This window comes from Mesocricetus auratus, unplaced genomic scaffold, assembly GCF_017639785.1.
Source record: "Mesocricetus auratus isolate SY011 unplaced genomic scaffold, BCM_Maur_2.0 Super-Scaffold_100015, whole genome shotgun sequence".
In the NCBI taxonomy this organism is placed as follows: Eukaryota; Metazoa; Chordata; class Mammalia; order Rodentia; family Cricetidae; genus Mesocricetus; species Mesocricetus auratus.
Window position 1 is genome coordinate 37,084,760 of NW_024429198.1, and position 25,102 is coordinate 37,109,861.

General features: G+C 48.5%; 1 protein-coding gene across 3 annotated transcripts; it reads left to right on the forward strand.

Moving 5' to 3' along the window:
* Positions 1-824: 824 nt before the first annotated feature.
* On the forward strand, positions 825-23,740 carry Dipk1c (divergent protein kinase domain 1C). 3 transcript variants are annotated; one of them, XM_040757808.1, is made up of 4 exons: positions 825-1,210; positions 10,535-11,194; positions 17,010-17,174; positions 21,578-23,740. In XM_040757808.1, exons 2-4 carry the CDS (start codon positions 10,784-10,786, stop codon positions 21,794-21,796), a joined length of 795 nt encoding a protein of 264 aa, XP_040613742.1. In that variant the 5' UTR covers positions 825-1,210; positions 10,535-10,783; the 3' UTR covers positions 21,797-23,740. The 3 variants fall into 3 exon arrangements, with proteins under 3 accessions (XP_040613742.1, XP_005065452.1, XP_040613741.1); XM_005065395.4 differs by lacking the exon at positions 825-1,210 and adding an exon at positions 1,553-1,741; XM_040757807.1 differs by lacking the exon at positions 825-1,210 and adding an exon at positions 6,661-9,108.
* Positions 23,741-25,102: the final 1,362 nt, after the last annotated feature.

Here is a 25,102-nt window from a genome sequence, read left to right on the forward strand (position 1 = left end):
CCTGGAACTCGCTCGGTAGACCAGACTGGTCTCGAACTCACAGAGATCCGCCTGCCTCTGCCTCCCCAGTGCTGGGATTAAAGGCGTGCGCCACCAACGCCCAGCTTTATTTATTCATTTTTAAAAACTGTGTCTTTGTCTCCTCTGTCCCAACAATTGCTTACTGGTTATGTGGTCACAGGAAGGTGCCTCCAGAGTCTTATAAGTTTTGGAAACTTTCTGAGTCCTACAATTCGTCTTCCTCCTAAGAAAAAGGGTGGCAATTTTGTTCTGCTTTTCCTTGTGACAGGAGGGGCTGTCTTCTCTATATGATCTGTTCCAAAGTTCCCTATGTCCCTTCCTCATCTTCCTCATGGTGGGACTGCACACATGCCACCTCTTCACCACTGGTGAGAGGTGACCTTTCCACAGTGCTGCCTCGGAGAGCATTCTCATGGTCACTTGTGTCCTGGGGAAGCAGAAGGTGGCAGGACTTGGAGGGAGCTTATAACTGTATTGTTGTGATTGACTGGGTGGTCCCCAATCCCCAGAGTCTGCTGTACTCAAGGGATGCTTATTTGTGGCATATCCGAAGTGAAGCGCATCTTAAAGCTGAGCATTCAATTTGTTTTAAAATTCTGGAAGGCAGCCACCTCAGAGCCAGCCACAAAGCAAAGTTTAACCAGATACTTTGCAGAATAGGCTAAGCTAGGATGCTAGTTCCCTAAAGGTCATTAGAGAGCGCTGAATCGCGGGAGAACAGGAGCCTGAGAAGTTAGGGCACAGGGCAGCAGGAGAGCGTCTGGGATGGGGCTTCCAGCAATCCTGCTTTTGTCTGGTGAATGCCTGAGCAAGAGGCCCGGTCTCTTTCAGCGCCCTTCAATCTGACAATACCCAGTAGGACTCTGAGCGTGCCACCCACTGTTCACTCTCCTTTTGCTAGAGAAAGGTCTGGAGAGTGAGACTCAAGCATATATCAGCGGTGCAACACAGACCGAAGCTGGTGAAAACACTTTTGGTTCTCTGCTGTATTAACGCTGACAGCTCGTCCCTCTGTACTCGGAGAAGGAAGCCCTCACCTCCCGCATAGTCCGGATGGCTGCAGTTTGATCCCGGGCTCCCTGGAAGGGGCGGTCGGGGTATTGCCGACAGTGGTCCCTCACTGTTCCCATTTCTTCTCCCCACGACTTGATTTCTCACTCCGGGAAGCCGGGAGCCATGCTAAGCTTAGGTCAGTCTTGGTGGAGAGGATGGGGAGAGGATGGAGAGAGTGGGGTCCTGGGAAGGGCAAGTGCCTGGCTTAGACGGGGGGGGCGGCAGTCTAGTAAAGAGGGAAGAGGAGAAGTGAGAGGCTTAGTCTTGGGTCTTGGGGAAGAAAAGTGGAAAAGAAAGTGAAAAGGTGGCCCGAGTGGGGAGGTCGCAGAAGCTGGGAGCGGATCCCCACGCAGTGCCGGGACTCCTACGTTGTGCCCTGAGGCCAGTTTCCCATCCCGCCACCCCTTCCCCCCTTCCCCTCCCTCCCTCCACCCCTCCCCTTGAGCTGCGGAGCTGCGACTGGAGAGCGAGGCTGGCGATGGCGCGGGCGGCGGGCGCGCGGGGCCGGGCTGCACGATGCGGGCGCTGGCGGCGGGGCGCGCTCCTCGCCTTCGCCGCGTGGACCGGCGGCTGGGTGCTGGCGGCCGCGCTGCTGCTCCGCGCGCACCCGAGCGTCCTCTCCGAGCGCTGCACCGACGAGAAGAGCCGGCGCATCCTGGCCGCGCTGGTAGGTCCCGCCGCCGCATTGCCCGCGCGTCCGTGTTGGGTTCCCAGACACCTTCCCCGGGTCCTCGGTGCCCGGGTCACCTGCGATGCTACAGCATCGTAGCGACCATCCTAACCGGGGAATGGGGTGGTCGGGGGACACCGTTCAAGGGGAGTGGAGGTCCCTATGCATGCGTGAAATATCCAGGCATAGGACTGGGTGTCCAGGACTTCCCTCCCCTTTTTGAATTCAAAATTAGTCTTGCATCCCGGGACAGTATTCCAGTAGGACACCCTGAGCCTCGGCTCCAGAAGAAAGTTTGCTGGCGATTCCTGGTCTCTGGTGTCTACCTAGAATTCAGGTGGCCAGCTTTGAAGGACACGCCTCCTTCCTGGGCTACCTTCAGTGTTCCCACCTGGGCTGCAGTCACCTGCTCAAACCCGGTGACTGCTGCTTGGGCTCCTTCTCCTGGTGACCTAAAGACAAGGCCTGTGGCTGGCTGTTGGGGTCCCGAGGAATGGAGACAGACACACTCTAAGAGTCATAGCCAGTCAGGGAGCCAGCTTCCCCTGCTTCACCGTGGTCCCCTAAAGCGAGAAGGTCAGAGGATTTTCACCAAGTTGGTCCTTAACCTGGCCAGGCTGTTGTGTAGTGCATGAAAACATCACATCAGCGAACTGCTGAAGCCTGAGTCTTCTTCCCGGAAGTAAAATGCTCACCCCCATCCCCGGATTCTGCTTGGGAATTCATGTTTAAGGGAGACCTGAGCAGCCATCCCAGACCTTTGGAAAGGAGGAGAAAGGAGCCTGTACTTGCCTCCTCCCGATGACCGTTCACGTCCTAAAATACTGACCACCGGCTCATGTAGTTTGAAATCTCGAATAAATGGTTGGGGTTTTTCAGTACACTTGCTTATTATAAAGGTGCTTTTTGTTCGTTTGTTTGCAGATTGTGAAAATTTCTAAGTGTATTAAGTATTTTTTAAAGGCTCTTTCAAAGGAGATTGGAAAAATTAAGCAACCAAAGCATGTTTCCAAACTAAATGATGCTCCTGTCACCGTATTAACCTGCTTTCTTGACATAGGGACATAGACTTTCTGTCCACTGCTCACTGCTTAACTGAAGTTCTATCACGTTTTAAGTTGCAAGATCTCATTGATCTTCTGGGTAGCCATCAGAAAATCCCTTTGCTTGTAGAGATCTTCCCCCTGCTATTTTGGTGAAGTCAGCTGATTAAGACAACAAAATTTAATAGTTTGGCTAAGACCCAGGTCCCATTTACAAACTTCATATAATCTTTTAGATTAAAATAGGAAACAAAGCCCATTATTTATTTATTTAGCTTTGGTCATGCTGAGGAAGGCCTAATGGAAATTAAATTGACTGATATAATTTAAGTAATTGGTAGTCATAACTTTGCCAGCATTCCAGGCTGTAAATTAAAACCAATTCTGTTTAGAAGCTTTACCAATATGTCTTCGATGCAGCCACATGGGATCGTTTTTTAGTCTGACAGGGAGCTGGAAAGATTGATTCTGTCTTTGACAGTTCTCAATCTTGGCTCTTGCCAATTTCCCAAAGCTGTTTCCCCACTGTTCGCTGGAGTCCCAGGTGAACCGCTGTAGGGGACATTGTGGATTCCTTGTGTGACTTCTTCACACAGCAAACATCTCTCTTTACTCCTGTGCCTCCTTTCTTCCTGCTTTCATTCTGAATCTGCTGAGGCAAAGCGGAGAAAGTACCCTGACTCAACTTTTACCTAAGACCCTAAATTAGGACAGGCTAAAATGCTATTCTAGCTAGGCAACTGCCAAGCAGAGGTTGGCACTGTGGCTTCTGAGGACTGAATCGGGCCTCTGTGTCCTGGCTTTCCCCAGCCCCCTCGGCACTTTGCATTTTGCCTGGCTTTCATCCTACATAATAAAACCGGTTGTTATTTTTCTGACTGGCCTCCAGACTCTCATTAGCTTTCACTCCAAGTACCCAGAGCACACAAGGCATTAGAGCCAAAGGGAGGTTCTCTCTGGCATAGTCTGGTGAGTCTCCCATGCTGGCAGCTTCTGTTCCCAGGCCCCAGAGTAGCAGGTAGCATTGCTGGCCAGTGGGGAAAGCAGACCTGCAAAGTGCAACAGCCAGGTGGTAAAGAGGGAGGGGCAAGGGTTTGCAAGTCCTCCTAGGGTCTCCTACACTTGCAAAGACAAGAGTTCCTTGGAAAGCCAGCTAAACGTGTTTGGAAAGCTTCGAGCCCCAGGTCTTTTGGATTTCCAATGTCCTCCCTGCTCTCTTTGTGTGACTTTTCAGCTATGCTGAAATTGAGGAAGGGGCACTCCTTCTGGCTTGGTTGTGAGGTTGTTAAAGCCTTATTTATCCCGGGAGCTGTGTGTTGAGGCTCTGCTGGGCTGAGGAGTGGCTGGAGAGCATAATCCCTGGCGACCCCTGCCTCCAGCTTCTGTAGGAAAACACCTTACAGAGCAGAGAGTGGAAGTGCAGTCTGTGCCTGCCTATGTCCACTCTGGCCAGCAGCATGCTCAATAGTACATGGCACATTATTGCACTTAATCCTCTCAACAAACTCCAGGAAATATTCACTTTTAGAACTTCCCATTTGGCAGATGGAAAAAATTAAGCCTGGGAAGGCAAAACAGCATTGCCCTGCTTCATAAAGGATCCAAGACACTACTCTGTGCCTTGGACAGTAGAGACCCTGAGATGGTAAGATGCCTCTACACTGCAAACTCTGAGAGGGAGCTTAGGGGATTCCTCACCCTACATAGCTGCTGTTTTCCAAACCTCAACAATCTCCCCATAGATTGTGGTGTGGGGAGACCAGTTAGGTGCTGTGGAATTTAGTACTGTTGCCTAGAATAAGGATTCATTCCTTTCTCCCTTCCTTCTTTCCTCCCTCCCTCCCTCCCTCCCTCCCTCCCTCCCTCCCTCCCTCCCTCTCTCTCTCTCTCTCTCTCTCTCTCTCTCTCTCTCTCTTTCTCACTCTCTCTCTTCTTTTCTTAACAGGGCAGGCTTATCTTTTTCTGTGTGATGATAGAGACTACACAATCCCCAGGGGACACAGCAGCCTGGGCCTTTGCCCAGAAAGATTTCACAGCAGTGAGCAGCCCTGTCTACAAAGGTTCAGCCACATTTGTAGAGGAGGGCTTGCATGATTGGTGAGTGTGTGTGTGTGTGTGGGGGGTGGGGATGCTCGCTGAGAATCTACAACACTCAGTGCTGCTTCTTGCGGAAGACCTATTCTCATGAGGGCTGAATGCTGTTAATTATGTAGGAACTTGGTGCTTTTTATGAGCCCCATAGGTGATCTGATCTTTAAGTGGTCAGCCCTGAGTAATGCCAAATGTACTCAGTAAGTTGTATACACAGGTGTTACATATATACTATATATTATAATATGCATGCTACACATATACTATAATATTTAAGAAGAGGTCATAAATTTGGGAAGGGAACATGGGAGGAGCTGGAGGGGGAGGGATGTGATGGTGTGTGTTTGGGCACATCCACAAGAAACACAGATTTGCTGTGAATTTGTTACTACAGAATTGACAAAGCAGTTTCCCTGCAAGTATAGGATCTGAGTTCTGTTCCCAGAACCCACTTAAAAAGCCAGGTAGGGTGGTTCATGCTTGGAATCCTAGAGATGGGGAGGGAGAGAAATAGTCCATATTTTAATGCAGACTTAAACAACTTTTGGTGAAACAATAGGATAGACTGCTAATAAAATAAAATAAAATAAAAGTTACCCTTTAAACTTGCAATTTTTATGTTGATCTTACTGGTTTCTTATTTGCTGGGCTGTCTCTCTCTGGATCCAGGAGGCATAGTCATGCCAAGCTCCAGAGAGCATAGTTTAGCACTCGAAATTAGCCAACCACTGGCAAGAGAGTTCTCCATCTATAGAAGACAGGTGGGAGCTAAGTGAAGCAAGTGTCAGACACAGAGTAACAGAAGCTGCTGTGCAATAAATGCGCGCAAAGGATGCATCAGAGACAACATTACAGTGGCCACTCTGCAGTAAATGCACGCAGGTATGCTTCGGAGCGAGCGCTCATTCTAAAAGCCCTGGAGAAGTTGTGGTAGCCTGCAGGCTTGGGGGCTTTTGGTCACCCCCGCTTCACACCCTGCCCTTTCTGACACCAGGCTTCCCAGAAAGCCAATGTGCTAATCTGCAGCTGACACGACCACCACCCCTCAGCTCTTTAGGCCTTTACAAACTCAGCAATAACACCATTGGTCAAGGCATCTCCCCACTCCTGTTTGGAAATTGCCTTCCAAGTTTGCTGGGGTGAATTTTCTGGGCATTTCCATAGTTTTGTGCTATCTCCCTGCTGAAACAGGTTTTATAAAGCAATATACTGGTGGGACCAACACAGACAATATTTGCATGGCTATTTAATGAGAGCTGGAAGCAGAGAGAGACCAGGATTGAGGAAGCTTTCTGAGAATTTGATAGAAGCCAGCTGGGAAGTTTGTCAGGGAGAGGGGGACAGGAAAATGGCTTTTCTGGAGGTGGGGTTTGTTTGAGACAGTGTATCACTATAGACCAGGTTAACCTCAAGCTTAGGGCAATCCTTCTGCCCATTTTCCCCAGTGCTAGGATCACTGTGCCGACTATGAAATAGCAAACTTTTAGACTTTCCCATGTGTGTGTGTGTGTGTGTGTGTGTGTGTGTGTGTGTATGAGTATGTCCATGTGTATCTGTGTATATGAGTATATGTGTGTATGTGTATGTGTGTGTACATGTGTATGTATGATTGAGTGCATGTGTATGTATGGGTATGAGTGTATGCATATGTGTGTGTACATGTGAATGTGTGTATGCATGTGTAAGTGTGTGTATGTATGATTGAGTGCATGTGTATATGTATGGGTATGAGTGTATGTATGAGTGTGTGCATGTGTATGTGTACATGCATCCTACAGAGCATGTGTGGAGATCGGAGTGCAGCCTTGGGTGTTGGTCCTCACTTCCGCCTTGTTTAAACAGGGTCTCTTCATTGTTTACCACCACGAGTACCAGAGACTCTCCTGTTTCTGCCTCCTCCTTGCTGTGGGAGAACCGGGTTACAGATGAGGGCTATCACATCTAATGGGGATCTAAACTCACGTTCTCATGGTTGTGCAACAAGCCCTGGAATAGTGTTTTTGATAGACTATTCCAGTCTGTCTCAGGCCCATGCTTCAATTGCTAAAGCATCCTTTCTGATTCTCTGGACGCTTGGTGCTTTGTCAAAAGTTGGGCTGTTTCAGAACCACCATGTGCTTCATTGCCTGATGACCAGGCTCCCTTCACTGTGTTCACTGTTAGCGCTGAGGTCAGCCCGTCCTCCCAAGAAGACGCCCTGATGACACTATCTCATAACCAGCCCCGAGAGGCTGGAAAGAGGAACTTGCCTCACCCAGAGCCACAACGCTAGGGATGGTGCCTCTGACTGTTGGACCTTTGATGTCTCCTGTGACCCTGGACAATTGTCCTCATTGTACATGCACAGCCTGTAAGAGGCACAGCCAAAGCTAAACTGCTATGTTCCCATCCTGTCCATCTGTCCATGCTGTGTCTGACATCACTCAGGGGCTTTCTGCTATGAACTGTGCCTCAGAGCTGTGGTGGAAAGGTGGCCCCATGAGAACTCAGTCACAAGTGGGTAAATTTGGAAAGATGTCTGTGATAATTTGTTTGTGTCAAGGTGGGGACAAAGCCTCAAGGCTTTGTTCCAGACCAATCTTGATAGGTGTAACTCATGGTTTGTGACAATGATGGTCACAGTTTAGAGGAGAAGAGGGTGCATTGCCACACATAGTTTTTATTCATAAGCAAACTAGACTAGCTCTGCAGCCCAGATGAGAGTGAAGTCAGGACTCAGGGCCTTGGCCGTGACCTTGTCCCAGGGCCCCTTTGGGTTTCATCAGGGACTGGCTGCTCGCATGCTCTTGGCAGCTCTGAGGGACTCTGCAGAGCCCACCTCAGGTCTTCTCCCTCACCATACATGCTGCTTTTTCTTTTTCAGCTCTGCCCTGTGTCTCAGGCAATGAGATTACTAATGCAGCAGCAGTGGCAGCAGCAGCAGCAGCAGCAGCAGAGAAACGCTTGTGGAATTGAACCAAGCCACTTGTGGACGTCATACAGCTTTTCTTGTTTAATTTGAAGGGAACTCAAGAAACTGTTGCATTTTCTTATCTGGTTCATTATAGTGATTTAAACTATAAATACCAGATAAAGTGGGGGAAACACACGTGCGTGCGCACTTGTGTGCACACACACACACACCACCACCACCACCATCACCAGACTCACCATCACCACCACCATCACCATCACAATCACCATCACCACCACCTCCACTAACACCATCACCACCACCAGCAGCAGCAGCAGCAACAGAACTCTAAGCATATGGTGCCATTCTCTAGCTGGGAGATCAGGCCCAGAACTTTCTTTCTGTTTTAAAATTTTATTTTATTTCATGTATATGAGCTTTGACTAAATTCATGTATGTGCTCCATGTGTGTGCCTGATGCCTGAGTCAGAAGTGGGCGTCAGACCCCCTGGAATTTAAGTCACAGATGGTTGAGAGGTACCATGTGAGTTCTAGGGTCTGAACCCAGGTCCTCTGCAAGAGCAGCAGGATGTACTGCGAGCCACCTCTGCAGCCCCGGGTCCCAGACTTTCTATCTGCAGAACTCCGTTATAAGAAGGCTAGTAACCTGGTGTTTGACTAGTGAAAGCCTCAGTCTCTGTGGTACAGAGAGTTATAAAAGCCACCATAGGAGGAGAGACATCCCGGCAGGAAGCCAGTGGGGACAGCAGTTCAGACCTTGAGACTTCAGGTTTTTGGGCTGTTGTGAAATTACTGTCTTAAGTGGTCTGACAAACCAGGCACCAGCGCATGGGTGTGTTCTTCATTAACAGGCACTTCGAACACTGTGTCTGAGTATTCATAAAAGTCCACAGTTTCTTATCGACTACTCTGAGGTTCCATAGGGTTTGGAACTCCCACTCTTTGCATGATGCAGAGATGGGGTAGCACCAGTCAGGACTTCTTAGGCAGATGTACACAGTCCCAGAGTCAAACAGGCCATGCTTGACACCACATGTGACCAAAATGAGTCACGAAAGCTTGTGGTTTCCAGACAGTTTGCGGTTTTGAAATTGTGTCTGAGCACTAGAAGTTTATTTTCCTGACTTTGAAGCACATCTTATAATCGAGTCAGGAACAATAAAGCTGACTAATGTGAAACAACCCGCCCGTCTTTGAAGAGAGCAGGCTGACATATCTGATGCGGTTGGAAGACCGTCTTGTAGGCCTGGCCCGGAGTCCTCCTTTGTACTTTCTGCATGTGCTTCTCACTGGTTGTACAGGCGGCGGCGTGCCAGGTAAGAGAAAGCAGGGACCTGAAGCCCTGACCAGGCTGGCAACACTGCAGTCCAGCAGGTGAGGTCAGACTTCAGGCTTGTGGCTATGGGCCCAGTGATTAGTTCGCAGTGCCACACTGCACAGCGTCCACTCAGGATCATTCAGGCATGTGGCGATAAACAAAGCAGGGTGAAAAGACACTGTGAGATTTTATTCCCATTTTAGGACCATATAAGGAGTAAGGTGAGTGTGGGTTCGTGTGCTATGGACATTTTGGGAGAGAACAACTGGTATTTGGAAATGTGTGGGATTCATTTTGGGGGCCTAGAAACTATGCTCACCCCGTAATACACACAAGTCCAGAGACTTGGGCTTCATGAAAATGGTAAAGACGAAAGAACAGAATTGTGACTCTTTTCTCCCTTCACTACGTGCCTTTTGGTGGCCCTTCCTCTTTGTTGAGGGACTGTCAGATACGATAGTCTTCCTAGGGAACTATCGTGTGGTAGGGAAGGTCACCAGGCTCCCCCATCCCAGGTGGATCTATCCTGGAGCCCCGTGAGGTTTACAAGAAACTCCCCATCTAAGGCTCCTGGGTATCTCTCTCACTGCTGCTGTGACTGAAGACTACCAGAATGTCACAAGACACTCCTCCTGGTGCCTTCTGTGTGCTCCACCAGGCATGCGATCTGACATCCTGAGGGATGTCAGAATGTAAACACATAGACCACACCACCTCATGGTTGAAACTAGCAAACACAGGTGTGTGCATGTTGGAAGAGACAGTACTTTGGCTCTGAGAGTAGGAGAGGGTAGGAGAGGCTCTGAGGCCTCCTCCAACCTGGCTGTTCTGGTATGTGAGTGTTAAAAGGCTTTGGATGAGCCTCCAACGTGGAGTCAAAGCTGAGTTATGGCCTGGGTTCAGGGTTCCTCGGGTCCACACAGGTCCACTACAGAGGATGAGCTCCTGGACTCCAGATGCATGGCTTTGAAGACCAGGTCCTCAGCTCTGCTGAGTGAGATAATCATGATGGACTTCTCTTCTAACTCAACCCAAGGGCTTTGGTGCCTTCTGCGACAGCCCAGTGTCTGTGTGGTAGCTGTGTACACCTTTCTCCATATTTGGAATCACCTCCACATTTCTTATGATAACCCCTGCAAAGTGCTTGCTATCCTGTACTGTGGAGGAGTGATGACAAATGAAATAGTCTGTAATGTTCCCTGCAGATGCAATATTTAATCAGAATTTCTAGCAGAGGGCTGGCTGGGCAGCTGACAGGTACAGGTGGTTGCCTGAACCTACCACCCAGTGGCCTCCAACACTCTCGTCTGGGCATTTTCTCTCCTCTGCTAACTTAGAAGCCTCTGAGTGCAAGGTGGCAACATGTGTTGTCCCTTGCCCCCTATCCCTGCCCTGTTGTGACCCACTCTTCCCTTCCGTTCCAGTGCCAGGACTACCGTGGTGGCTGGCTCACAGGTGCCCTGTGCGAGGACCTCTGTGTGACTGGGGAGCTGCTGTACCAACGCTGCCTGTATTACGAGCGTGGCAAGAAAGTGCTGCAGGCCCAGTGGAGAGGCCGGACTGTGGTCCTCAAATCCAAGAGGGAGGCTTTCTCCAGCTTCCCTACCCTAAATCTGCTGGAGGAGGAAGCCGGGCCAGGTGCCCCAGGCATCCCCGAGGCTGAGCTGCTCCTGATGGTGGCTGGGGAGGTCAAGAACACGCTGGGCTTGGAGCTGCCCAACAACAGCGTAGGTTCCCTGTGGCCTGCCAGGCAGGGGCCTGGCTGGCGGCAACAGCTGGCCAGTGCGTGGTCGCTGCTCCAGCAAGAGGAGTATGTGTACTTCAGCTTGCTGCCAGATCTGAGCCGACACATCCTGCCTGTGCTGGGATCCTGTGGCCACTTTTATGCGGTAGAGTACTTGGCAGCCGGTAGCCCTCACCACAGGGCTCTCTTCCCTCTGGATGGTGCTGGCCAGGCACAGGCTATCAGCCACATAGCTCTCAGTTTCCTGGACATGGTGAGCCATTTCGAAAGTGGCTTCTCCCACCGCCTCCACCTCTGTGATATCAAGCCTGAGAACTTTGCCATCAAGAGGGACTTCACGGTAAGTGGAAGCAATCTGCCGTGCTTGCACTAGAGAGAAGGGAGCTCTGGTCTGTGTGGGAAGAAATGTGTTGGCTCAGAAGGGAGCCAGTGTAACTTCGGGCAGCCTCGTGGCTCTGGGTCACTCCTGTTCCAGACCACTTCCTTGCCAGGTTGAAGAGGATTTAAATAGATGCATCTGCTTCTAGAGGAGAACTTCAGCGAAGGAGCCCACAGGAGGTAGAGGCCAGGCAGGAAGTGCCTCGTTTTCTTGAGGGGAGCTCTGATGACTAGTTAGTGCTAGTCCAGGACCTGTGTGGTCTGCGGAGGGGTAGTTCCTGCACTGCAGATGGCAGCTGGAGCAGCCTGTTCTTCCAGGCATTCTGGGTCCACAGCACCAGCATGCTGAGATCTAGTCAGTGCCTTCGGACATTGTTCCTCTGAAGAGATTCTAGACAGTTTCAAGGCTGCAATACAACATCTAGAGAGCCATGTGCAGTTCTGGTGCTTGCCAGCAGGGAAGACCCCAGGAGAGGTGGATGTCTAACTCTGCAGCTCCTCAACTCTGGGGCTCTGCTGCTGCTGCTGCTGCTGCACCAGATATCTGAGTGGTGAATGAGAAGTGACAAGAGAGACCTGTATGCTTTGTAAGATGGTAACGACTCCTTCCTCTCTTGGCTAAAAGTAATGCTGAGCCTCTTAACTGTGGCCTCGTTGCCTCCCTGGCCACAGTGGGAAGTGGTAGCAGGGCTGCCTGTGATGTCATGGGCAAAGGGTAGGCAGTGGGGAGGACTGTACTCTGGTTACTCACTCCTGCAGAAACTTGGTTCTTACGCTGTAAGTGATGCTCAAACAGAGTTGCTCATTGTGGGAACAGCTTATAGGGGAGCAGGGCTCTTCATCCTGGTTAGGGACACAAGTTATTTCTGGGTCATGGGATTTCATGGCAGGCAGCGTGGGATTGGTGTAGACCTCTTTAAAGCAGGTTAAAATCTAGAAAACTAAATTTGCCTTCATTGTCATGTGTAGTTAAGTTTTTGTCCTTGTCCTCACTGTACCCTCCCAATGCCCTGTCTCTGGCCACTCTGGAGGGGATGAAAATACATGGATAGCTTTAAATGGGAAAAGATGGAGCTGGAAGGAGTTCTGGTGGGTTCCAGAAGGTTCTGGGAGGCTCCTGCAGAGTGTGTACCCTGGGCAGGGCACTCTGGCGATGCTCACTCATTCCTGTATTATGTCCTTGCTATGAACTCACCAGTGCCTCGCAGACAAAGCCCTGAGTATAGCTGCTGCTCCAGAGTCCATTGCCACTCTAGCTAAGGCTCGCCAGCTTAGTGAGCAGAAACACGCAGTAGAAAGACGGGCAGTTGTCCCCCACTTCCAAAAAGTCCTGTCGCAGTCACTTGAAGTATGGCTATAGCCATTATGAGTCCTGGGGTCATAGTCACCTGAGATGGGGCATAAAAGTACCCGAGTCTTAGGGTCTTTGGAATGTGGAATGCTGTCCTCTGGGCATGACATAGGTGCTGTCCCCTTGAGCTCTCAACGGCTGTGATTACCTGCATGGGAGAATAGTATTAGATTCATTTGTGATCCACAGTGGAGAGGAGTGTATAGCACTGTTATCAAGAGTCCCCACTCCTCCCTGAAGCTTATTACTGGTCATCCTTATTAGATAACTTGTTAGCAATCTCAAATTCCATCTTCTGTTACATTTACTTATTTATTTTGTGTGTGAGAGTCATGAATGTCACTGCACATGCATAGAGGTTCAATGTTAACTTGTAGTCAGTTCTGTCCTTAATGCCATGTAGGTTGAATTCAGGTCCTAGGTTTGGTGACAAGAGCCTTTACCTGCTCAGCCGTTTTACCAGCCCTGTAAATTCTCACACTGCACCTCAGATCTACCGAATCTGAGACTCTGGAGAGGGCAGAGACAGCACCTATGATCCAATCCAATACTCAGGAAGACCGAGCAGGAAGATGGTGTGTTCAAGGCCAGCCTGGGCTACATGATGAATTCCTGCCCCCAAAACATATAAGCAAGCTAACAGACCAGCCACCTTCTTGGTGGCTCTGGTGTGTGATCAAGTTTGGGGACCCCCTGTACCCCTGCTTCCAGAAAGTGGGTTCTATTTTTGAGCCCTCGATAAGCCTCTGCCATGAGGAGGGTTCTTCTACATGAGTCAGGAGAATTTAGGATTGGAAGATTCTAAGTCTCCCTGTGCAGCCCTTCAGGCACTATGCAGTAATTGCAAATGAACAAGTGGGAAAAGAAGGAGACCCCCAAATCACACAAGCACGACTTTTGAGTGGTGCAGTGCTTCCTACCCTAGAGAGGGTTGTCGCCAGTGTTTCCAGTTAGGTGCCCAGAAGAGGTATGAGTAGAGGATACTACTTGGGTCATTTTGTGCAGGATGAAGTCAGTGATCCTCCTGATGTTGAGAGATATGAAGAAGGGTTTCCTGTTTGTTTTGTTGCTGTTCATACTGTAGGTACACAGGAGCTGTCATTCATTCTAGGCTCCATAGTGTAAATTAAAAACTAAATCTGGCTCTCCTCGCTGGGAGATGAGAGAAACAGTGTGACAACTGGGACTGAGGTGGAGAGGCTGGGGAGAGTACCAGAAATCCAGGGAGAGAATGGTCCCTGCCCTAGTAATAAATTACAAAGACAGCAGGGTCATTAGCACAGCTCTCGTTAATTTTAAAGATTAGTTATTTTACTATATTATGTGCATGGGTGTTTTGCCTGGTATGTGCCTGTGTACCACATAAAATCTTTTGCGGTTTATTTTACATATATGAGTGTTTTGCCTGCATGTTTGTGTTTGAACCATGTGTGTCCCTGGTACCCACAGAGGTCAGAAGAAGGCATCAGGTTTCCTGGAACTGGAGTTATGGCAGCTTGTGAGCCACTGTGCAGGTGCTGGGAACCAACCTGGGACCTCTGAAAGAGCAGCAAGTGCTCTTCACCCACAGGCCATCTCTCCAGCCCCCAGTTTTGATCAATATTTAGTGTTTTTAGCCAAGCTAAATGACGATATTAGTTATTAATTTGACCAAAAATGAGGCAGGAAAGATTGATAAATTGTATAGTCTTGAGATGTAGCTCAGTGGTAGACTCCAACCTGGCAAGCACAAAGTCCTGGATTCAATTGTCAGAGTCACAAAAGAAAATAAAAAAGGAAAATACCCACTTTTAATTAGAGGCAGGCTCAGTGGTAGAATGCTTAGCAGGCTCCTGGGTTCCCTAGTATCTTCCCCAAAATAGCAACAAAAGGAGAGGACACAGGTGGAAAGGGGAAATGTCAGAGGTGTATGTTGGGGTGTAAGAAGGGAGAAGTGGGGGTAGATATGATCAGGACACATAGTTCATATGCATGAAATTGTCAAAGACTAAATATAAAGATATTATAAAAATCCAGCTCCCCCAAACAACAAGAATGAATTGTTTGCCATGCCTGAGTTTATTATTAGGCAAAGATAATGAGAGAGGGAGAAATTCTCGTTGCTTTGTTCTCATTCTGCACACGTTTTAAAATAATTTATGTCCTTCCTTCTGTTTTACTGATAATCCCTGGGAAGCCAGTCCACTTCCAGCATTGATTCTGAGTGAAAAAGAAAAGAAAAGTAGAATTACTGACCCTGCCTCCCGAAGCTGAATGTTACCAGTAAACAAGTCCTCTCTGAGATGCTACAGGGTGTGTGTGTGGGGGGGTGGCTGACATTTTCACAATGACCTGTGAGGGCTTGTGGAATACCATTTCCATCAAAGATGTCACATTATGTAATGGCTTCTTTTCTTGAAGCGATCAGCTGTTGAACTTGGGTAGACTCCAGATTCTAGCAGATTCGAGTTCACTTATTTTTTGGGGGATCCAGGTGTTGAAGGGAAAGCTGCATAATTTATGTTATTCTTTTTTGGCTTTTGAAGCCTATTTGGTTGGAAGCCAGAAGGCTAAATATGAAATTCTGGCAGTCCCAGAGTTCTTACTCTGACAGTGGAATTCAGGGTTGATGTTGTTGGGTCTGGGCTTATACCCGATGATTCTAATTTCCACTGTCATTTTCCCATGGCTCATCTGACTGGTCAGTTGACTTGGGTACCAGATGTGCCATAAACAGAGCAGCCTGAGATTGCTCAGAGTCTTGGGCTCAATTATCTGTCTCTCACAGTGTTTATAATCTCCACCCTGAGAAGTATGAAGAAATGTGAAACTTAGCATAGTCAAAATGGAGTTCTCACAATAAATATAAGTGAGTGGACAGTGGGGGCTATGCCTGATACCCGATAGTGACTGTCACATGAACTCTGTCAAATCTACGGTCTTTCACAGAAGCTGGCACAGTCTTAAGCTGAACATGTCTGCAAGGGCATGAGGATGTCTGGCCCACTACTGTGTGTTTGCCCTTGGACAGATGAAATGCTTGTTAATCATTGTGACCAAGGATGATTGTTTCAACATCTCTGATGTTATGCTCCCTGCTTTTGTCTTATGTGTGTGTGTGTGTGTGTGTGTGTCTGTGGGTCTGTGTGTATGTAGGCCAGTGTCATTCCTCAGAAGCTGTACACCTTTAAAATTTCATTATCATCATCATCATCATCATTTTATATAGGATTTCCTACTAGCCTGAATTTCACCAAGTGGATTTGGCCACTGATCCCCAGGGATCTATTTGCTTTTCTTACACAGCTCTGGAATTACAATGCATTTTACTTGTTTATTTTTAGACATGAGTTCTGGGGATTGAACTCAGGTCCTCATGCACACTTTACTAACTCAGCGCCTCCTCAGCTCCCTCAGTTTTGACTTTCAGAGCTTCCCCTTCCCTTGACCTCTTTAAATGAACTTATCAATATTTTACCTGTGTCTTATTGTGGCAACACTTCATGGTTTTATTCTCAAATATCAGTATTCTCTGGAGGATTGTCTCTGATTGTTTTTGTTATTTGTCTTGACAAACATCATGGATAGTCACAAAAGAAACAGAAGAGAGTACTGGAGCGATGGCTACATGGTTGAGGGTGCTAACTCTCTTCTGCAGGACCTGATTTTGGCCCCCAGAACCCAGGTCAGGCGACACACAACCACCTGTAACCCAGCACCAGGAGTGCCAATGTCCCCTTTCAGGCTCACAGGTACTTGCACACATGTGGCATACATGCACACAAGTACACACAAACACATAGGTACAAATCAAAACAAACTCTAAAAAAATCAACAGAGAGAGAATTCATGTTCTGCCTTAAAGTCCAGAGAAGGTTCAAAGATGAAGGTGATATGAATGGCTACTATCCTAAATCCTAGGCTCAAGTTAGCGACATCAAGGGATCTTTTACAGTAAAAACTTTGGGACAGGGTCTATGATACTAGCTTTTGTCAAAGGAAGCACTTATGAATGCTCTGGGGAAATAAACCATTTCTCAGGGCATGTCCTCCTGACAGGTGGGCTCCATGGTCACAGTCATGTGGACCCATTCAACACCAGGACAGGAAAGGGAGCCACAAATGGATTCTACTACAAGGCCCATGCTACATAAATGGATTCTACTACAAGCCCCATGCTATTCTTTAATTCTACTACAAGGCCCATGCTACATAAATGGATTCTACTACAAGCCCCATGCTATTCTTTAATTCTACTACAAGGCCCATGCTATTCCTTGATTCTACTACAAGGCCCATGCTATTCCTTGATTCTACTACAAGGCCCATGCTATTCCTTGATTCTACTACAAGGCCCATGCTATTCTTTAATTCGACTACAAGGGCCATGCTATTCCTTGATTGCTGTCCATGTTATCATTATTGACATGCATCTTTCTGTTTTCAGGTGGTAGCTATTGATGTAGACATGGCATTTTTTGAGCCTAAGATGAGGGAAATTCTTGAGCAAAACTGCACGGGAGATGAAGATTGCAACTTCTTTGACTGTTTTTCCAAGTGTGATTTGCGAGTGAATAAGTGTGGAGCCCAGCGTGTCAACAGCAACCTGCAGGTGAACAGCCCCGAGAGCCGGGGAGATGACTTTTGTGTCTGCGTGCCTCTGGGCTCATTGCATTCCACCAATGCAGGATGAGAGGGTTCTTCACTCTTTGTTTTTTACTATCTGGGTGGTGGTTGCCCAAGTGGCCAGTAGGGTCAACTGGGTGGAGGTCCCAAACCAGCCCCTAGTGGGCTGCTCCCTTTCTCTCCCTGCAGCTCCACCAGAGGATGCTTCTGAGAGGTTGTTTGCAAGTTCTAGTAGGGGGATGCAGGTACGTGCAGGCAGTTGGCCAAAGAATGGTCTTCCTTCTCTCTGGGAAGGTTGGCCAGCTTACAGCCGCAAGAGGGTTGCACATGGAGTGATGAGATAAGAAGGGGACTCTTGCCTAGCCAGACAGATCAGCCTCATCAACCCTGGAGATCCATAAGGAGGAATGTTCCCAGCCAAACGACCCTCCCACGGGAGGAGAGCTGCTGTTTCTGCCAATGTCTGTAAATTCTCACTAAAGACAAAGAATGAGAGCCAGAGCTGAATCCTGAGAGGCTGAGTCCCAAGATACAAGGCAGTGGGAGACCAACAGGAGAGGCTGGACAGACAGCATCACAGATAGGCAGGACAGGTAGCAGGGGCTGTCACAGGGAGAAGGAAGATGTGGATCCAAGAGGTCAGAAATGGATATATGAGTAGGAACTGCCTCCAGCCTTGTCAGAGTGTGTCTGCAGGTAGAGAGACTCCATGCCTTCTCTTTGGTCCCCTTCTACCCTCACCTGAAGCTTTCAAATGGGTGAGTGTGAACTTGGGCCCCCAAGTGCCTAGTGCTGAGTGTAACCAGAGGGATGCCCAAGCTGCTTCGGAGGGTGGGTTCCCTCACTGCTGCCTTCCTCCTTTCTGTGCTCTTGCCTGATAACCTCTACCTATTAATTCTATCATTCATCCCACTCCCCCAGCCATGCCTCCCTCTAGTCCGTCCTCCCAAGGGTTCAGGGTTGATGGGAACTGAGCCGAAGCATAACTGGTTAAGCCAGGGCATCAGGAAAGCCCAGTGTGGGCTTTCGTGCCAGGAAGGAGAGACCCGGGCAGCAGAGCTATCAATCTGGTGAATCTACTGAGGCCAGACCGAAGCCCTGGTTCTACCACTGGAGTCTATGCAGGCTGCTGCAGCAATCGCCACTTCCAGAAGGCTCACCCATGATGTGGGCTTGGACTTTTGGGGTGCCCTTCCACATGGAGCTACCCCTTGGTGAATCTGCATTACCCCTGCCTTCGAGCCACGCAGAGAGGATGGTTTTCACCTGAGTCCCCACCGTCTTCCATCTCATCCACATGTCTTGCATTAACAGAAACTTGGCTGACAAAAGTGGCTCTGTGGGAGGCAAAGTCACTTGCCAAGCCCAACTCTGGTTCTGACTCCTGGAACTCATGTAGTAGAGAGAAGTGACTCCTGAAAACTGTTCTCTGACCTACCCATGCCCTCCCCTCCACACACACAACACACACACACCCCAGCCAGACACACACACACACACCCCAACCAGACACACCCCCACATACACCCCCCACACACAAAACACACACAACACACCCAGACACACACACACACACCACACACATACCACACAGACACACACACACCCCACTCACACACACCCCACCCAGACACACACACACACATAACACCCAGACACACCCACACACACCCCACCCAGACACACACACACACAACACACACATACCACACAGACACACATACACCCCACCCAGACACACACACAACACACACACACCCCACCCAGACACACACACAACACACACACACCACCCACCCACACACACAACACACACACCACCCAGACACACACACACAACACACCCAGACACACACACACAACACACACACATACCACACAGACACACACACATAAAACACACTCACACATACCACACACACATACCACACAGACACACACACATAAAACACACTCACACATACCACACACACACCACTCAGACACACCCCCTACCCCACCCCCCACACACCTCACCCAGACACACACACACCACTCAGACACACACACACCCCACCCAGACACACACACACACCACCCAGACACACAAACACACCCCACCCAGACACACACACACTCCACCCAGACACACACACACAACACACACACCACCCAGACACACACACAACACTCACATAACACTCAGACACACACACACCCCACCCAGATACAAACACACAACACTCACATACCACCCAGACACACACACACAACACACACACCCCACCCAGACACACACACACAACACACACATACCACCCAGACACACACACAACACTCAGACACACACATACAACACACACACACAACACACAACACATACACTTAACACATACACACATACCATACATACACACACCACACACACCACATACACACACCATTAACCCCCCACACACATACTGCACATATTAAAAAAAAAACAAAGATACAGGAACTAAGGTTATAACGTCAGGCCACAGAGGGCTCTTGGAGATCTGTTGAGAAGCAAGAGGAACCTTGAACCAAAGAAAACCAGGCGGAGGGACAGATACAGATGACAAAATCCAAACAGCGGAAGGATTTAGGAAATTATTTTGTCTCATCATTTAAAGATGTAATTGAAATTATGCTAATCAAAACTCAATTGCGGAATGCTTTTGTCAGTTGGGAGTAGTCATTAAGACTCTATTAACTAATAGCTGAAGCTTCAGGGAGTTAGATGAGCATCTTTACCCTTAGCTTGATGTTACGCTGTGACTGGACTCATGCATGACTCTTGTCTTTGAATACAGATAGAGGTGAAAATGTGCTTTCTTTGTGTGGTAGTATAAAGCACCACATGGGGAAAAATCAGGCTATCAATCAGCATTTATATACTATGATCCCATGTCCACTAAGTAGCATTTTATTGGAAAAACACTTTGTTGTTTTAGTCAGCTTTCAGTCACTGTGATGAAACACCCAGTTCAATCGGCTTATAATGAAGAAAATTTTTGATTGTGATTCCAGAAGTTTCAGTTCATGGTCCACTGACTCCTTTGCTTTTCAGTCAGTGGTGGGGCACAGCATCCTGGCTGTGTGGCAAAGAACATCTATTTAACCTCATAGTGGCTGGGAAGCAAAGAGGGAGAGAAAGACCTCCATCCAGGGATCCCTTGCAAGGCACACACTGATGACCTCACTCACTCACACCTCTTCACGGCGCCACCACATCCTAACAGCATGTAGGCTGGTGGCTAAGCCTTCAGCAGACAGGCCTCTGAGGCATACTTCAGATGTACTCTGTTTGCACGGAGCCTTCTGAGGAGCCACACCCTCTCAGGGGAGCCCAGCGTTGGGGCTTACTTGTTACTCGGCAGCTCCTGCCCGTGACTCTGCTGTGGAGGACTGAAGCTATGGTACATCTTTCTAGAAATTTAAAATTTTTCACAGGAAAAGGGTGATTCCTAGTCAAAAGAGGAAATTTTTTTAAATAACTCTTTTGCAAGGAGTGGGACATGTAAATTAAAGGTTGGGGTTTTTGTTTTTTGTTTTTTGAGACAAGGTTTCTCCATGTAATAGTCCCTGCTGTCCTGGAACTCGCTTTGTATAAAGGAGTTTGGTAAATGAGTATGACAGAAGGCCTGGTAAAGGAAAGTCAGGAACTTCTCTGGGCTCCCAGACAGTGCTCCCATTGTGGGATTGGGGGCCTTGAAATCTGTAGGCAGATAATATGTGAAGGGTCTGAGGAGCCCCTATTCTTCACTGAATTCCACAGCCTCTTAGCAGTAAAGCCTATGTATGCAACAGTGGCTTCTTACAAGGCCCTGCACCTGCCCAGCTTCCCCTGGAATGTGTGTCTCCTCCTGGGCCTCCAAAGGACTAAAAAGATAAAAGCTTTTATCTTCTGGGCTACTTTTTACCAATGTTCTGTGGACACTGCTGCAGGTGGTTATTATCACCCTGTGAGTGGGACAGCCCATCTCAGTGAGGGACAGAACATGCATGGCTGCTCTCTGCCTTGCCATGGGCCACTCCTTACTCAAAAGCCCCTGCCTATGACTGCGGTGGTTCCTTTGGGAAATGTGTTTAGTCCTTCCAGATCTGCAGAGGGGCTATCTCCTAACATGGCAATGTTTGCCTGTGACTGGACTCTGCTTTTCTTTGGAAATAGGGTTAATCTTTTTTGAAGCATCAGCCAGAATTGTCTCCCTCTGCTTTGGGGCTGGAAATGGAATTTTCTACTTCAGAGGGAGGAAGCCTTCTGCTCAATGTTAAGGTTCTCTCTATGAGGCTTCCCCAGAGGAGCAGGGAAAGGGTGTCCCTGAGACCCAGGAGATGTCAAGAATGACTTGCTTCCCTGAATTAACCTCTCACTTTCCCCCTCAGGTCATCTGTGATAAAATATTTCGACACTGGTTCTCTTCAACTCACAGGAGCCCTGCCATCTCCCCACAGCTGCGGCTGCAGCTACAGCAGACTGTTCAGGAGTGTGCTCACCATGGGGTGCCCTCGGGAAACGCCAGGACTGCCTCCTCCAGTGTGTTCTGGAAGCTTCGATGGCTCCTGCAGGCCACTCTGAGAGAGCTGCAGGATGTGGAGAAGTAGCTGTTTTCTTGCCTTAGTCATCCGGGTGGACAGAGGAAGTGGCCTTTGGAGTGATATCTTTTGTGGTGGCCATGCAAATGCGCTGTCTGTGCTGTTGACATGGCCTTCTGAAGTGTGCAATTTACTTCCCCCTTCTGTGATGTGGACCACCCTCGCTCCTGCCCAGGTTGGTTCGATTTTATTTGGTGCTGACCTCTGTCCTGTCACTCCCTCAGAAGTGAGTGAAGGGAGAAGATTCTGAGTACTTGACCTGTGGAGTTGCCCAATCCTCTGAGAAGTGGAAGCATGCCCTGCCATTAGCGTCAAAAGGCTCCCGTTAGCCATTAGCAAGCTAAAGTGTGAGCGTACAGATGAGTGTGTTTGCAAAAGAGTGTGCACATACGTGTGTACCCATGAGTGTGTGAACTTGTTTGTATATATGAATGAATTCTGTGTATAAATGAGTATGTTGATGTGTGTAAATACACAAGGGTTGTATGTACATGAGTGGGTTGTGCACATAGTCTCATGGTTATGAGTGTTCCTTCGTGTGTGTGCATGTGCATGAATGAGTCAGTCTGCCTGTGAATCTGTGCTCACGGATGAATCAATGGGGTGTGTGCATGTATACACATGGAGTCGAATAAGTGTGTTGGCATGTGGAGCTTGTGTGGAGGGGTGGCTCTCTAAGTGTGTCCTCTAGGAATCTTGCTGGCAGAGAAGTGTCACTTTTCTCCTGTAATTAAATGCAATAAAATGTGTCTTTGGGAGCATGATTTGCATTGGAGGGTATGTGGAGGGGCAGCTTTTAGTGCTTTTCATTCTGTGGATTTTTAGCAGCACAGCGCATCTTCCTTCTGAGCGGGGACCATGTGTATGCACCATGGAGACCGTTTAAGTAGAGTGCTAGTGTGAGTTCTGACCACAAACAACTGGGGAGCAGCTCGTTTGTGCCCGCTGACTGACGGCCTGGCCATGGGCATCATCAGGCCGTGCTGTGGCGCCATGCGCTCTTTGATGGACTTGATGAGGGTCTTCTGAGATGGCAGACTCATGCAAAGCAGACCAAACTCCATGTTGCTCCCCAACAGAGGGTGCCGCGTGGATCTGGCAAGCTCAGTACCCTGCAAGATCTTGCTTCTGCTCAGATCAGGGATCTCTGGTTTCTCAATGGCCCCAAACGGCTACAAGTCACAGGAGAGGGGGACTCAAAAAAGATGTGATGTCTTGAGGATTTGGAAGGTGTGCCAGTGGCTTTTAAGGAAGAAAAAAAATTGAAGTTTTAAACATGTACAAAATGGCAGACACCTCACCCTTGTCTCTTCACATACAACCCAGAGAATTGCCCCTCGAACTTCCACGGATGCACTTCTTAGGACCATGCACCCGCTGCATCCTGTTTACCCTGCACAGCGACATGAGAGGATACGGGACACCTGGGTTTCACACCAGCCCCAATGCTATCCTGAAGTCTGCTTGGAGGTGCACATTTTCTGCTTTGCCCACCCCACCCCCATTCCACCCACCATCAATTTGCCAGATAAGGCTGACTTTCTTAAAGGGTTCCTCCATCCACATCTGAAGACTTGCTTTCAGTTTGTGGGTTACTCCGTGGCAGAAGGAAAGTGGAACCCCAAGCTACCCAGGTCCAGGCTCGTGGGATCTCACAGCCTGGCCTGCAGAGTGAGGCTCCCATTTCCCAGCAGGACCAGAGGCAGCTGGTCCTCTTCTGGGCAGAGTCCACTGAGAATGGAAGAGTCAGTGGGGGAAGATGGTGTGAGACAGTCCAAGAGGCTGAGGGGAAGCTCTGGGGCTCTGAATCTTAGGTACTTGTGGTCTTACAGTCAATGAGTCCACCCCGGAGTGACAGAAGTGACACACTTTCCTTAGTGGCCCCAAGCTTACTGGCCAGCAGATGTTTTCATTTAACTCCAAATGGAAATAAATGGTTTTGTTTGTTGTGGAGACTGTGCAATATATAATCACCAGACACAGTAGCATCCCTTCTGCTTGTTTTTGGCTACCCATTTACACACACACACACACACACACACACACACACACACACACACACACACACACACCTCCCTCCCTGCCTGGGGATTTCTTTTAAGGCAGTGGTTCTTAAACTGTAGTGAAATTCATTTTTTAAAAAAAATGTTTAAACCTTTTAACATACTGCTTCTATATAATAAACAAACATGGTATCAGTATTTAGTTTTTTGTGTGCAGAGCCTTGGGCAAGTTAGGGGAGTACTATACCACTGAGTTATGAACTCACCCCATATTTAATATTTTAATGTGACAAATGAGACTGGTCTTTGATAACCCAACTGAGCAACAACCATACTCATAAGGAGAAAATATTTAACAACACTCATAACAGACGGAACACTGTCTTGTCTTCAAGCATTTTACCCTAATTAAAACCAGCTTGTTTCATTCTCAATCTTTTGGTCACAAATCAGTTTTTAGAGTTCATCCTGGTGAGCACTAACATGATCGTTTGGTGAAAGGATTCTGGGCTCACATGCCTGTTGACTTACGGTTGACACATATGAACAGTTTTCCTCTTCTCTTGCGTGACCATCACAGGATGGTCAGTGAGTGTGTGTCTTGCCCAGATCACATGACAGTGAAAAATACAAACATTGCTGACACTGCGGAAACTCTCAACTCCTCTCCTCGCATAAATTGAGGCGCTAACAGTTCACAGGCGGGCCTCCTCTTAGATGTCCAGCAGGCTTGTCTCCCCACCATTTACCCTGTGCTTACACTCCGCTTGCTGATCCTGACTAACACATCACCCATGCGGGTGACCTGATGAAGACCTTGCTGGATTTCTTGGTGGTGATGTTTCTCAGTGGCATGACAAATGCCAGTTAGAGGGTTTCCCTTTCCCTTCCAGGTTCCACACCCCAGCCCATGTGACCTCAGGATTGGATCCTTGATTTTGTCCACTATTGACTCTGGTTTCAGCTGCAGGTGTGCTGGAGTCTTCCTCGGCAAAAGGGGTGGAAGACAGCATGTGTGGCTACATTTGCTCTTTGGTAATGTAGCCAGACTCTTCCCACCACCAGCATCCAGCACCTCTGGAGGGTAGACAGCTGAGGGTCACTGTCCGGGGACACAGGCATCCTTCATCTGAGGATGCCCAGCACACATCGAGGGCAGATATGCTAGTAGAAAGCATGGTAGCCATTTGTCTCTTCTGTCATAAGGGAAACCAGAGGAGGCTTTCTTTTTTCTAACTGACAGAATGTGGAGAAATGGAGTTGCCTTTGGGCCTGATACAACCAAACTTGCCTGTGATCCCTGGAACCCGAA

Coding starts and splice junctions, on each gene's coding strand:
- Dipk1c (XM_005065395.4), top strand. CDS start 1,553: ATGGCGCGGGCGGCGGGCGCGCGGGGCCGGGCTGCACGATGCGGGCGC. Junction 1,742..10,534: donor GGCGCATCCTGGCCGCGCTG/GTAGGTCCCGCC, acceptor CTTCCGTTCCAG/TGCCAGGACTACCGTGGTGG. Junction 11,195..17,009: donor CCATCAAGAGGGACTTCACG/GTAAGTGGAAGC, acceptor TTCTGTTTTCAG/GTGGTAGCTATTGATGTAGA.